The sequence below is a fragment of the Hemibagrus wyckioides genome, linkage group LG09 (genome assembly GCF_019097595.1).
Source record: "Hemibagrus wyckioides isolate EC202008001 linkage group LG09, SWU_Hwy_1.0, whole genome shotgun sequence".
Classification (NCBI taxonomy): domain Eukaryota; kingdom Metazoa; phylum Chordata; class Actinopteri; order Siluriformes; family Bagridae; genus Hemibagrus; species Hemibagrus wyckioides.
In genome coordinates, this window is record NC_080718.1 from 10,192,212 (window position 1) to 10,206,469 (window position 14,258).

Consider the following 14,258-nt stretch of genomic DNA (forward strand, 5'->3'; position numbering starts at 1 on the left):
TCAAACATAGTTTCGGGTTTTGGGTTGCTTAATCTTTTTCTAGCTTGTAGGGCAGTGGTTGTGTGTTTGAATCCCAGTAATGCCAAGCTGTCAATGTTGCTCTGCCCTCAATTCTAATCAGTTCAGGTCACCTTTAGAGAAAGTAAAGAATGACAGCACAGTGAAATTTGTTTTTCTTCATATATGCCAAATTGTAAGGAAGTTGGGGTCAGAGTGCAGGGTCAATCACAGAGAGAGTTAAGAGCCTCATTCCAGGCCCCAGCAGTGGCAGCCTATTAGGTCTGGGGCTTGAACCCCTGACCTCATGATCAGACCCAAAGTCTTAACCATTAACTTCCCCAATGGATTGTTCTACTTGGTGCCTTTGAGGATCACAGCAACACACAGTCTAGTGTTCAGCAGCAACATCAGCTAACAACTCTTTATTATTCCTCCATTTATGAAGTTATCATCATCCCATCCATATGGACAAATCCAGTAGTAATTATGGTGTGACAATGTCAGACGAGCATAAACAAAAAACATTATATATAACTACACAGTAAACAATCAGTGAAAAGGGGCAGCATCAGAACAACAATAGTGTGGGTCACAAGACAAATCCTTACTTTCTTTGAGCCACTTTGTATTCACATTTAAAGATCTTTCTGTATCTTTTCTGTAGCCATTTAGCAAGTGACAATTCCCAGATTATTGATATATTTAGCTCGTAGTTCCTATTAAAAGAGTACAATAAAACAAAATAAAGACTATGAAGGCTTGTAGTCATTTGTAATACTCATTTCAGGTTTGAATTAGTCTTATTCTTTTGGCAGATAATTCTGCTCATTTTAATTTGTTTTCTTAAAAAAAATATCTAGGAATCTAGTAATAGGTTATATTTGGTGTACAAATACTACAAATGGCAGGTTTGTATATATATATATATATATATATATATATATAATTAATTAATTTCAGAACTGTTTTGTTGTTTCGTGAAGAATAGCCTGGTTGCATAAGTGGACACATTATTTTATAAATGCGGATGTTCAGAATGAACAAATCACATTCAGTCTCATGTTAAAAGTAATTATCATGCAGCTGACATCAATGAAATTATTCTGATTAACCTTCAAGTTCACCTCAGCTGTTTCTAATCTATTGATTTTCTTTTGGCTTGATTCAACTGCTGAAGCCACGGACCTGCAAACAGCTTGTTGAAAAGTATCGATCATGAGGAAAAACACAAGGAATTTTTGTCTAATGGAACACCGTAAAGGCCATCATTAACAAACAGAAAAAAAAGAGCACCACAGTGACTTCGCCAAGAACAGGATGTCCCTCCAAAATTTATAAAAGCACAAGACAACATCGTACCAGGGAGGCTGCCAAGAGACCTACAGCAACATTAAAAGAGCTGCAGAAAAATCTGACAAGTACTGATTACCCTCAGCATGTGAGAACAATCTCATATTCTATACAAGTCTAGGCTATGGGAAAGGGTTGCCCTTTCTAACAAAAAAACATCCAAGCTCAATTGAATCACACACCAAACCATATAGCAAAATATTTTCTGATCTAATGAGACCAATTCCAAAAGGTGAAATAATTCTAAAATTCTGAAAGGTACGTGCGGTGAAAAAAAAAAAGCACATGACTAAAAGATCAACACATTCACAGTGCAGCATGGTGGCGGCAGCATCATGCTTTAGAGCTGCTTTTCTTCAGCCAGAATTGGGGCTTTATTCAAGGTGGTGGGAATCAGGAATAGCTGCAAATATCAAATGATTTTAGTGCAAAAACTTCAGGTATTTGATATTAAGCTGAAATTAAAAGAAATTTCACTTTACAGCAAAACTATGACCCAAAAATTACAACCAACATCAACAAAGGAAGGATGTAACTAAAAGAAGTGTTTTTGAATGAGCTAGCCAGACCCCAGAACTAAAAATCTGTGGGGTGACTTAGAGAACTGTGCACAGGAAATGCCCTTTCAGTTTAGTGGATCTAGAATGATTTTGCAAGAAAGAGTATGAAAATATTTTATCCAGAGCGACTTACATTTCTATACAACAGCGCAATTTAGGGTTTAGAGCCTTGCTAGAGGGCATTAGAGCAGCTGCATGGTGGAGCTGGGATTTAAGCTAACAACCTTCTGAGGGTTAGTCCAACACCACTACTACTGAGCTACCACTTCCCCCAGTGGGACAAATATTGTCCAATATAGCACACTGATAGTCTCTTACCCACAATGACTGGGTGGTGTATTAAAAGCAGTATTAGTTTTGGGGTGTGTACACTTACCATGATTTTGGGTTAATTGTTATTATTTTATTATTATAACATTTTTTCTCGATTAAAAAAAGTTCTGATTGAGGGTAGAAAGAATTCTGGCATGATTTATCTGGTTTGATTTTTTTTTACATCACAAAAACCTGCTTTTTTAACAGGGGTGTGTAGACTTTTTATATCCACTGTAAACCTGACGATTCTATGAGATGGTAGTGTGAGAGAGATTGATTCCACTAGCGTATACCAAATCACAATAACTTGTTCGAACTGTCTAGCATTTTAACAAGTAGCTGCAACACTAAGATGACTCAGAAAACTGTGTTCATACATAATCTATACCTGCACATGAAATATCTTATTCATCTTATTAAAAGCCTATTGTTTACATTTAATTCCAGATTTCAGTAGATGAAAGAGAGATATGCCAGATCTTCAAACTGTGCACTGAACTAGCGACAACTAGCCTACGCTTGTTCCTGCTACCCTGTGTTGGTGGAATGTATCCAAACCTTTTCTCCCATGAACATGACAAATGCATCATGGGAAATGAGATCATGATAAGATTTTAAGTCCTTGTTAGTCATGCTGTTACCGACAAGAAAAGTACATCACTAAAATGGTATGGCCGAGTGTTTCTATAAACAGTACAATACGACAGAAATATAAACTTTCTGTTAAATCTAAACTTCCTGCTACAAAGGCATTTCTGTTTAAAATGTATATAAACTATGTAGTGGTTCTTATCCCATGAGTACCAGACAGCCACTGTTGGGCCACAACGCAAAGACATTAACCCTTAAAGTGCAGTTTTGTGCAATGACTGGATTCCTCCTCACTTTGGGTAAAGGAATCTACCAAATGAGTAAAAGTTTAAATATGGCCACTTTAATAGAAACACCATTACCCCTGGGTCATTCATGCAGTCATTTTACATCATGCAGATACACATCAAGAGCTTCAGTTAATGTTCACATCAAACACAAAAGTGGGGGAAATGGGCAGATGGGCTGGTTTGAGTATTTCAGAAACTGCTGATCTCCTGCGATTTTCACACACAACAATCCCAAGAGGTTTCTGAGTTTTTTTATACAGACATGGAAGTTAGTTCAATTATTCTTTTCACCCAAATGGGACATTTCCAAGATGGCAGAGATAAGGCCAGCTGCCACCACACTATCTTTGTTTTTGTTTATTTTTTTCATGTTCCCTTATATTTTTATATTTTCTACACATTTTCCTTCCTGCAAAGTTAAATTCTATTTTATTGTAATTCCACTACTAATCTAGTTTTATTTTATTCTGATTCTATTCTTTATTCTATTCTATTTTATTCTATCATATTTTTTTTATGACAGTCGCTTTTGACTCCATGTGGTATTATGCATGCTTGTGTAATTGACCAATAAACCTTGAATTTGAATGTAATGAAATCTAAGGGCATAATATTCAGAATTTATCAGATTTTGGAGGAAGCAGGTTACACTACAAAACACATCGCCTGGTCTATTTCTATCATGCTTGCTGATCCTACTGGAGCGTCAGATTCTCGTTCATGGCAGACAGGAGTCGAGTGGTGTTCTGCTGTTGCAGACTATCCTCCTCAAGGTGTTCCGTGATGCTCTTCTGCTCACCACTGTTAGAAAGAGTGGTTTAGCTCAAAACAGTATGACCATTCTCCTCTCACACCTTTCATCCATTTCATCCATCTTTGGTTTTCTCACATCATTGTGTTTAAATGTGAGGAAGTGTGGAGCAATACCAAACCAAGCCATCCGACACCAACAACCATTCCAAAATAATTATGATCACATTTCTTTCTATTCTGATGGTTGATGTGAAGCTCTTGATGTGTATCTGCATGATTTTTTTTGGTACTGCACTGCAACCACACGATGGACTGGTAATTGATGAATAACTGGATGAATAAGCAGGTGTATAGTTGTTCCTATTAAAGTTGCCACTGAACATATGTAGAAATGTGAAACCAACTCACCAGCTTTGGGATTATCTGGGTTCTTGTCTGGATGGCAGGATAAAGCTTTCTGTCTGTATGCTTTCTTGATCTAAATAAGAACAAAAATAATTAAATTTAAAAAATCATTTTGCAGGCCACTGCTGTGGTTAGGAAAGTACACTGTAGCATGCGTGATTCAGGCAGAACTCCGCCAATTACTCTCCTGCAAAAAAAAAACCCAAATTTCACTCCACATCCTTTGACATTTGAATAGTATGTTCATGTCTTACTAGGTTTCAGAAAACGAAGGGACTGCTTTTCTTGGGATCTCTCCAAGCCACTGTATGCTTCTTGGCAAACAAGATCATGATAAAATTTCAGACTCTATTGTTATTCATGCCGTTACTGGCAAAGAACAGTGCAGAACTAAAACGTATAAAGGGGAGGAATCACGGAAAGGGGTGACAGTCCCAGGAAAACACAATATGAAATATTCTAGAAATTAAGAAAAAGAAAAAAAAAAAGGTGGCAATAACGGTTCACCACAAGTTTATAATGGCATGAGCCGGCTGAATGTTACTACTGACTGTTTTTATCCTCTTCATATTTAACCTCAAAGGATGCAAGCTGAAGGGGGTTTGACAAAAAAAAAAAAAACACATTATTAAACTCACACACGCATGTGTCTTACTCTCCCACTGCCCTTGGGAGAACCTTCCACTGTCATAATTATTAATGCTATATTATCTAATTAATGCTATGTTATCTACATCATATCTAACCCTAAGCTTAACCCCCAGGAGCCAAAAGAAAGCTTTTTTTTAAATAAAAGCTGCAGTTTTTCTGAACAGTAAACACTATTTTCTCTTCAAGAAGGCCAGCCAAATGTCTCCACAAGGCCAAAACTCAGATATTTCTATATTTTAATTCTATTATAAACACACACACACACACACACACACTATTTAGGCTCTTCTCATCATTGTTTGTCCTTGGCTCTCTTTTCGTGCACATGTTATACACATAACAGAAGAGAAACTGCAAAATCAAGCTTTTAAAGTCAAAAAGCTGTTACTCTAAACAGCAACTCAAAGCTCCAGTAGTCTTAACTAATTTACACTGCACGTATTATCCAATCGTTTGTGACGTTTATGACAATATGCTTCTGATTAAGAGGGCAAAGTTAACTGAAAGAACAAAATCAGTAGAGGAAAGTGGGATTCAGAGTGACACTAATGTTGGGAAAGGATCTTCAATTAAGCAAGGGCTGAAAGGCATGATGGACACATGATGCACAGCTCCACAAATTAAACAAAAACACAATAAGATTATTCTGAGACAAAACAAACAAACAAAAACAAATCTGACCCAAACAAAAAAATTAAGAAACTTTCCATGTTTCCCTAAATGTTGTTGGATTTGTTTGTTTTTTTGTTGTTGGATTTGCGTGCTTGGATGTGTTTTCCAGCTCTCAGCTTCTGTACACAAGGCAAAGGTTAATGGTAGCATGTGACATGAGTGTGAACTATTCAGCGTTATACTGCTTTGAACGGTAAAGAATTAGCTAAATAAGAAAAGAAAATATTAAGACAGTGTTTTGTATACAGCAGTCATCTACTTGTTATTTTATTAGTGCACACATGCCCCCAGGGTTTCAGCAGGATTTTTTCATGCGCTTTTGTAATTTTACATCGCGTTTTTACTTTCTTTCCTCTTAGATATCTATATGAAGAGTTTTAAAATGTGAATTGTGTCGAAAACATAAAAATAGAGATGAATGAATCTGATAGTGAAAGTCATTATTGAACTGACAATTGCCTTCAATTCAAATCATACTCAACAGATTTTTATCCACTGACAGGATATGTGAACAGCTCTGTGATTATTATCCTTACCCGAACACAAATGTTGTTTTAAAGTGAGCATGTGCACATATTACTGTACATCATATACCTGATTACCAGCACATATCTACAGCCATTATGGGAGTCCTTTTTTATCTATTTGTAGCAATGAAATTTTCTGCAAGGAAAAACAACTATGTTGGAGAGCTAAGACCACCACCCACCAAATCTGGCAACAGCAAATATACACGTGTCTTTATCCTAATAATCCAACAAGTCATGGTTCACGTGGTTGGCTTTCCAAAACTAAACATCATTATCTAAACATTGTTCGCTGGCCTTGACCTGGGAATTTAGACACGTCGATACGCACTTCCCTGTTTTCTATGCTTACACTCTTTACCTTGCCTCTAATCCACCACGCTGGGGGGAAATAATTAGCCAAGGGAAAACAAAGTGTTTCCCATGAGGTATGATCCATATCTGAGTTTAAGTTCTCTCGCTTTTTAGATAAGGCTCAAAAAGAGCGCAGCCGATAAGTTTACACTCGGTTCAATTTAAAACCTGTAAGAAAGGAGGGCTAATTTGATTTTCTGTCCATGTAGTTTGTATACAACAACATTTAAGTAGGTAGTATGTGTCAAAGTAAAAGTATCGTGGTGCTTTCACATGCACACGCACCTAGCTGGCCATATTGTGGAACAGGAAATGTGATTTATTAGACCAGGCCACCTTCTTCCACTGCTGCATGGTCCATGGTCCAAGATGTAATAGCGCAAATGTCTATGAGCTTGTTCCCAAGATGGACTATATGCACCAATTCTTCATGTAGCTATTGACATGAGAATCAAAATTCTAGGAAAAAATATTTGCCCAATTTGATAATTGGTTAGTTTATAAACATATCTGTATGACATGTTTTCACACAGCATAATAAGGGTCAAGGCTAACTTTTAGACGGATGACCAAGCTTACATTGCCAGTGGATGCCTGTTAGTAATGTTACCCAGGGAGGTACACTCATTTTGCACCATATTCCTCAGCAATATAAAAACAGACATATAAACAGACATAAAATGTACTGCTTAATATTCAGTATGAACAAACAGTGAAATACAGGCTAAGAATACTGTTCTTGATTCTGACTGGTCAAGTGGCTTTGATGAATCTTCTAGAATAGCACAAGTGCTGGTTGCAATACGCTTCTTTTAATACGTTCTATAACATCTATTTCATAGTTACTTGTTTGGCAAATACTCTGCATCATTTCATTAAAATAAAAAAAGCATGCACATCCAGCTGTCTAAATCAACCAATCATGTGGCATCAGCACAATGCATAAAGTCATGCAGATACAGATTAAGAAAAAGTATGAGAAAGAAAAGAGGCGAATGACTAGACTGCTCTGAGCTAACAAGAAGTCTATAGTAACTCAAATAATCACTCTTCACAACTGTGAAGCAGAAAAGCATCTCAACTTACCAAATCTGGACTGTTGAAGTTGAGGGAAAAATCACATGGTCTTTACCCAGTCTTCACTGTCCAGTTTGTGCACATGATCGCCTCAGATTCTTGTTCTCGACTGACAGGAATGGAACCTGATATGGTATGGAACCTTTTGCTGTTGTAGCTTAAGATCCACCTCAGGGTTTGACATTTTGTGCATGCTGAGAAGCTTTTCTGCTCACCACAGATGTAAAGAGATTATACATGCTACTGTATCCTTCCTGGAAGCACAAACCAATCTGACCTCTATACTCAGCAAGTCAGTTCCACCAACAGAACTGATGCTCACTCAACGTTTTTTGTTTTTCGCACCATTCTATGTAAACTCTAGAAATCAGAAGTTGTGAAATACTCAAACCAGCACATCTGGCACCAACAATGCCACGATTAAAGACAGACAGAGAGATCACACGTTTTCTCCATTCTCATGTTTAATATGAATTTAAACTGAAGCACTTGACCTGCATCTGCATGATTTTATGTGTTGTGCTGCTGCCACATAATTGGCAGAATAGAGGTGGACAATGAGTACATGTTCTTGTTTTAGCATAGGATTAATTGTTAAAAAGTTGCTGTGGATCACAATCAGGATAGAAGTCATCAACTAATTTTTCCTCATACGTCAAAATGCGTTATTGTCCATACATACTATACACGTGGGAGAACTTTAACGAAACCTAGCTGATACAGTGAAAGAGTTACAGCCTTACAGCAATAAAGTTGCAGGATGGAATCTGAACTCGGTGGACTGAGTGGCATATGACTATATTTTTCTCAAATTTTTCCTTTGAGATCAATAAAGTTAATCTAATACATTTCATTTCAATGCCCAGTTTATTTGTTATATGCTGCCAAGAGTCTGAATGGATCACTGAAATACTGAGTCACTGAATAGAACACAATTAAGTTTTAGATGATTGCTTTCTTTTAATGCTGAATATTTTAATCAGTTGAAAAGAGAAACCTAAGGCACATATTCTAACAAAGCTAATTTATAATAGCAAAAAATGAGAAACCACTGTAACAAATTTGACTTTTTTCTATCGTCACATCCCTACTATTTATCCAGTGTACAGACCATTACATAATGAACAGAGTCATTCTATACCTTTACTATATCATGATTGCATTTGTCCCCCTCATGCCACCAAAACAGCTCTGATCATACAGCACAGAGACATTAGCAACATGTCCTTTAAGGCCTTTAAGCTGTGTGGTGGGGTCTCCATGGATCAGACTTGTTTGCCCAAAACATCCCACAGATCCTTCGTCAAACTGAGATCTGGGGAATCTGGATGCCAAGTTTTTCAAGCAATGTTCCTCAAACTATACCTGAACATTTTCTGCAGTGTAACAGCGTGGCATTAGGGTATAGTATTGCTATGAAGGGCTGTAGTTTCTCTACAACACCGTTTAGGTAGGTGGTATGTGTCTCAAAGTAACAAAGTGTCCTGGTGCTTTCACATGCACACACACCTAGCTGGCCATATTGTGTAAAAGGACATGTAATTCATTAGACCAGGCCACCTTTTTCCCACTGCTGCATGGTACAGTTTTGATGCTCACGTGCTCATTATAGGAGCTTTTGCCATGGGCACTCTGACTGGTCTTCTGCTACACAGCCCCATACACAGCAAGCTGTGTGTCCTGACACTTTTCTATCATAGCAAGAATGAACTTTTTCAGCAATATGTGTTATTCTGTGAGATTGAACCAGACAGGCCAGCCTTCACGCCCTACCTGCATGAGTGAGTCTTGGGCACACATGCCCGGTTGTCCTTCATTGGACCACTTTTGCTAGATACTAACCAATGCATACCAGGAACACCCCATAAGACACAGATATGTTTTGGAGATGCTCGGATCCTTACACATACACTACATTTTGTCCTCATCAACTTTGAAAACCGACTGTTCTCTTGGTGCCTAATATAACCCACCCCTAACGAGATAATCGATGTTATTCACTTCACCTCTCTGTGGTTTTAATGTTATGGCTGTTTGGTGTATATGATGATATAGCACAAGTACAAGAGTACTTTGTAGTATCAGAAAATCTGGCACTACTAAAGATACGATTAAAATGGATTGAACAAGTAATTAAGGAAGAATTCCTGAGCACCAAAACAACCAGCTGCAGAGGGTTGAACTTAATCATGTTGTGACAAAGAAAAATGGCTTATGAAAAAGGAGATTAAGCACAGACTACTAAACCCAATACAGGACCAAGTCAAATGTTTCAAAATGGAAATATATGAAATGAGATTTACAGATTGACTGTCTCACTATCTATCATTTCTATATCTTCAAAATATGGCAAATTGCTGAAATGCCTTTTATAGTGTCAGATATATTTCCCATGCTACTTGGCTTAAAAGATCATTGAAAGGGTGTACTGTAGCCAGAAAAACGTTTGAGAGCCCCTGCTCTGCATCATTCTCATCACGAGCCAGGCACGCAAGCACTGCGGCGGTGGATTTGGTCTGAGTTATACTGGTACAAGAGTGCCATCTGTGGATGTAGCATTAAACAAGCACTGATCTGTATTTATCTCAGTCAGCACAGCTTTTCTCGTCTGAAATCACAGTTCTCTTGAAGCCAAACTCCATCCCACTCCCAATGCTGCACCTAAAAAGCTCTCAGCTGTTTCAGTAACCAAGCTCTCAGGACCAAATGCGTATCAATTGGCGTACTTGAGAAAGCGAAACTTGTAAATAGTACATTGCTATTTAACTTGCATGATTTTATCAAGGCCCTAAGTTGAATTTAAAGCTTACACACAGGTAACAAAGCCATACAGGTACTTTAGAACCATCCTCTTTATTAGTAAGCATGTTATCTTCCGATAAACTAATAACCTGAGACATGCCGAGGTCTATCTGCGATTTGCGTGTAAAGACAGAAAAAAGCAGGAATTTACAGAATAAGAGCTGACTGATGTCCTAAAACCTTTTCTTCGTACACCGATCAGCCATAACATTATGAGCAGTGAGAGGTGAAGTGAATAACACTGATGATCTCCTCATCATGGCACCTGTTAGTGGGTGGGATATATTACGCAGCAAGTGAACATTTTGTCCTCAACGTTGATGTGTTAGAAGCAGGAAAAATGGGCAAGCGTAAGGATTTGAGTGAGTTTGACAAATTGTGATGGCTAGAAAACTGCATCAGAGAATCTCCAAAAGTGGTCCAGGGAAGGAACAGTGGTGAACCAGTGAAAGGATCATGGACAGCCAAGGCTCATTGATGCACGTGGGGAGCGAAACCTGGCCCATGTGATCCGATCCAACACACGAGCTACTGTTGCTGAAGAAGATAGATAGGTGTCAGAATACACAGTGCATGATGGGTCAGATCTGTTCTGGCAGCAAAAGGGAAACCAACACAGTATTAGGCGGGTGGTCATAATGTTATGCCTAGTTGGTATAATTGTTTACATATGAGCAGCAGTCTGGGAAAATTAGTCAGATGTCACCTCTGAACACAATGAAGTTTAAAATACACTTTGACATTTAGAATGGTGTAAAATGTAGAAAGGTTTTTAATGCCTCCACCCTATGCTTTCTGCAAAGATCATGCTGGGTAAGGAGCCAATGTAACAAAAGAAGAGGGAAAAACAGCCAGTCTGTCTAAAGATATCTCATTAGTTACACAGTCTCACAGTGAACATCAGGTTGGATAATTACATGAGACAGTTCAGTTTGTGATCTGATACACAACACACTGAACTAATGAGCAATACGGCCAAAAGATGAATATTAGACAAGATTTTAGAGCTTCAGATTTCATTTAACATCTAGAAGTGTCAAAAAACTGAGAACATGGTACCTTTTGCTTAAAACCCACCCATTCTCAGTGCAATCAAAAGTACTGGTATATGTGACTGATGGGCGTTTCTCACATCGAGCCACATTACATTTCTCTATAAACTACTATATTTTAGTATATTTCATTATATTCTATATGTTATATGTTTATTTTATTATATGTTTAGCATATTTCATTATATTCTCTCTGTATTATGTGTGTAGGTCCTTTTTGTTGTTGGTTCTGTTTATTGTTGATGAGGAACTAAGAAAAAAAACATTTCACTGCATTACATTACATGTATATAATATGCATGACAAATAAATAACCTTGAACCGGGACTGAAGATCTGTCTATTTGTCTGACTTTTTGTTTGTCTGCGTGTTTTTAGCAAACATAAAGGAGTTCCTAACTGCCCATAGTTTAAGAGTCACTGAACGTTTAAAGCTTTAAATGTACAGTTCTTTACAAAAGTATTCATGCCCCTTTGGCTTTTCACATTTTGTCACATTACAACCAAAAACGTAAATGTATTTTTTGGGGATTTTATGCTATAGACCAACACAATGTGGAAAAGAAAAATGATAAATGGTTTTCAAGATTATTTTACAAATGAAAATCTAAAAAGTCTGTTGTGCATTTGTATTCAGCCCCCTTTATTCTGATGCCCCTAACTAAAATCCTTCAGAAGTCACCTAATTAGTAAATCTAATTGTAAATCTAGAGTCTGTGTGTAATCTCAGTATAAATACAGCTGTTCTGTGAAGCCCTCAGAGGTTTGTTAGACAACATTAGTGAACAAACAACATCATGAATCCCAAGGAACATAAAGGGATACAGTTGTGAAGAAGTTTAAAGAAGGGTTAGTTTATAAAAAAAAAGCTTTGAACATCTCACAGAGCACTGTTCAATCCATTACCTGAAAATGGAAAGAGTATGGCACAACTGCAAACCTACCAAGACATGGCCGTCTACCTAAACTGACAGAGCAAGGAGAGCATTAATCAGAGAAGCAGCCAAGAGGCCTATGGTAACTCTGGAGGAGCTGCAGAGATCCACAGCTCAGGTGGGAGAATCTGTCCACTGGACAACTATTAGTCATGCACTCCACAAATCTGGCCTTTATGGAAGAGTGGCAGGAAGAAAGCCATTGTTGAAAGAAAGCCATAAAAAGTCCTGTTTGCAGTTTGCATCAAGCCATGTGGAGGACACAGCAAACATGTGGAGGAAGGTGCTCTGGTCAGATGAAATCAGAATTGAACATTCTGGCCTAAATGCAAAGTGTGACAAAAAACTAACACTGCACATTACCCTGAACACACCATCCCCACTGTAGAACATGGTGGTGACAGCATCATGCTGTGGGGAAGCTTCTCTTCAGCAGGGACAGGGAAGCTGGTCAGAGCTGACAGGAAGATGGATGGAGCCAAATACTGGGCAATCTTAGAAGAAAGCCTGTTAGAGTCTGCAAAAGACTCGAGACTAGGACAGAGGTTCACCTTCCAGCAGGACAATGACCCTGAACATACAGCCAGAGCTACGATGGAATGGTTTAGATCGAAGCATATTCATGTGTTAGAATGGCCCAGTCACAGTCCAGACGCTCTCCATCTAATCTGACTGAGCTTGAGCTATTCTGCAAATAAGAACGCACAAAAATTTTCTCATTTTCCTTCCACTTCACAATTATGTGCCACTTTGTGTTGGTCTATCACATAAAATCCCAATAAAATACATTTACGTTTGTGGTTGTAACATGACAAAAAGTTCAAGGGGCATCAAAACTCAAGGGGCATCAAGGGGCAGTACATCAACATAAGCAGTTCTTAACTTCCAATAACTAAAGGTAGACTAGATGAAAGAAATATGCTAAAGGTGCAAAAATATGTGCTTTTGTAAATATGACAAAGGTAGATCTTCTGTACTTATAGCACTTGGATCAAGGAAACGCTGTTTAGTGCCTTTTTTCTGAAAGTGGGCTGTATTTGGCTGTAGTTATTCATTGTTTCATAGAGTATCAAAATAATAAATATTCACTATTTTAAAAAGGAAACCTTGCTTTCATTTAAATGATGTTTAAGTTTTGTTGAAATGCTGGAAAGTATGACAGAAGAAATCATCCAGCTACATTAACTCAAGATCAGTGGCACAGTGTTACAGTCCTGATCTAACACAACATCCAGCTAACACAACATCTGCTCTCTAATGCCGCTAACATCTGGACTATAATGCTGATTTATTCATTCACTGTAACAGTGTTTCAGTCATTTCACACACATCAGCTCCATCATTAACACCAGCCGGTCAGCACACTGCTAGCTGACCATACTAACACGAGTCTTAAGAATCAGTTCGGACTTTTTACTGCACCTCTTTCTCTGTCGCTTTTCCTTCAACTCCAAGTAAACCGTACAGGTCCATCTGTAATAATTCTTTTGTAGAAGCCATTTTTTTTTGTTAAATAACGCAATTAAAACGTTAAAAAAATGTGTGGCTATTTTGAAAATGTAGCACAGAATAAACGCTTCCGGATTACGAACATGCAAAATAAAAGTCTTTTAAAGCGTTGAGAGGTTTATTCATACAGCATTTGGTATACATGGGTATCACGTGATAATGTGATTAAATGATTTTACTTTAGAGTGCTTATTTGTTTTTGGGGTTTTTTTTGTATTTTTTAACAAATGGCCTAGTGATGACGTAACATGACGTGCGTGACGTAAACAGCCGAGATGAGCCATGGTGCACACCTACTGCTACTTTGACCTTTTTTTTTCCTTTAATTTGCTTAAGATACTTAATACACAATGAAAAAAAATACATTATCACATAATCTAGTCTAGATGGGTTTCCTCATGTTTTTCCAAAAACAT

The 14,258-nt window shown here is 37.8% G+C and overlaps 1 protein-coding gene across 1 annotated transcript in view; it reads right to left on the bottom strand.

The window, feature by feature from the left end:
• dnajc17 (DnaJ (Hsp40) homolog, subfamily C, member 17) overlaps positions 1-13,931 on the bottom strand; it is a 54,724-nt gene extending 40,793 nt beyond the window's left edge. Inside the window, exons 1-2 of the mRNA XM_058399117.1 lie at positions 13,756-13,931; positions 4,268-4,337 (exon numbers count right to left, since the gene is read on the bottom strand). Coding sequence (XP_058255100.1) covers positions 4,268-4,337; positions 13,756-13,833 — 148 coding nt within the window. The 5' untranslated portion in view covers positions 13,834-13,931. The remainder of the gene's footprint in view (positions 1-4,267; positions 4,338-13,755) is intronic.
• Positions 13,932-14,258: the final 327 nt, after the last annotated feature.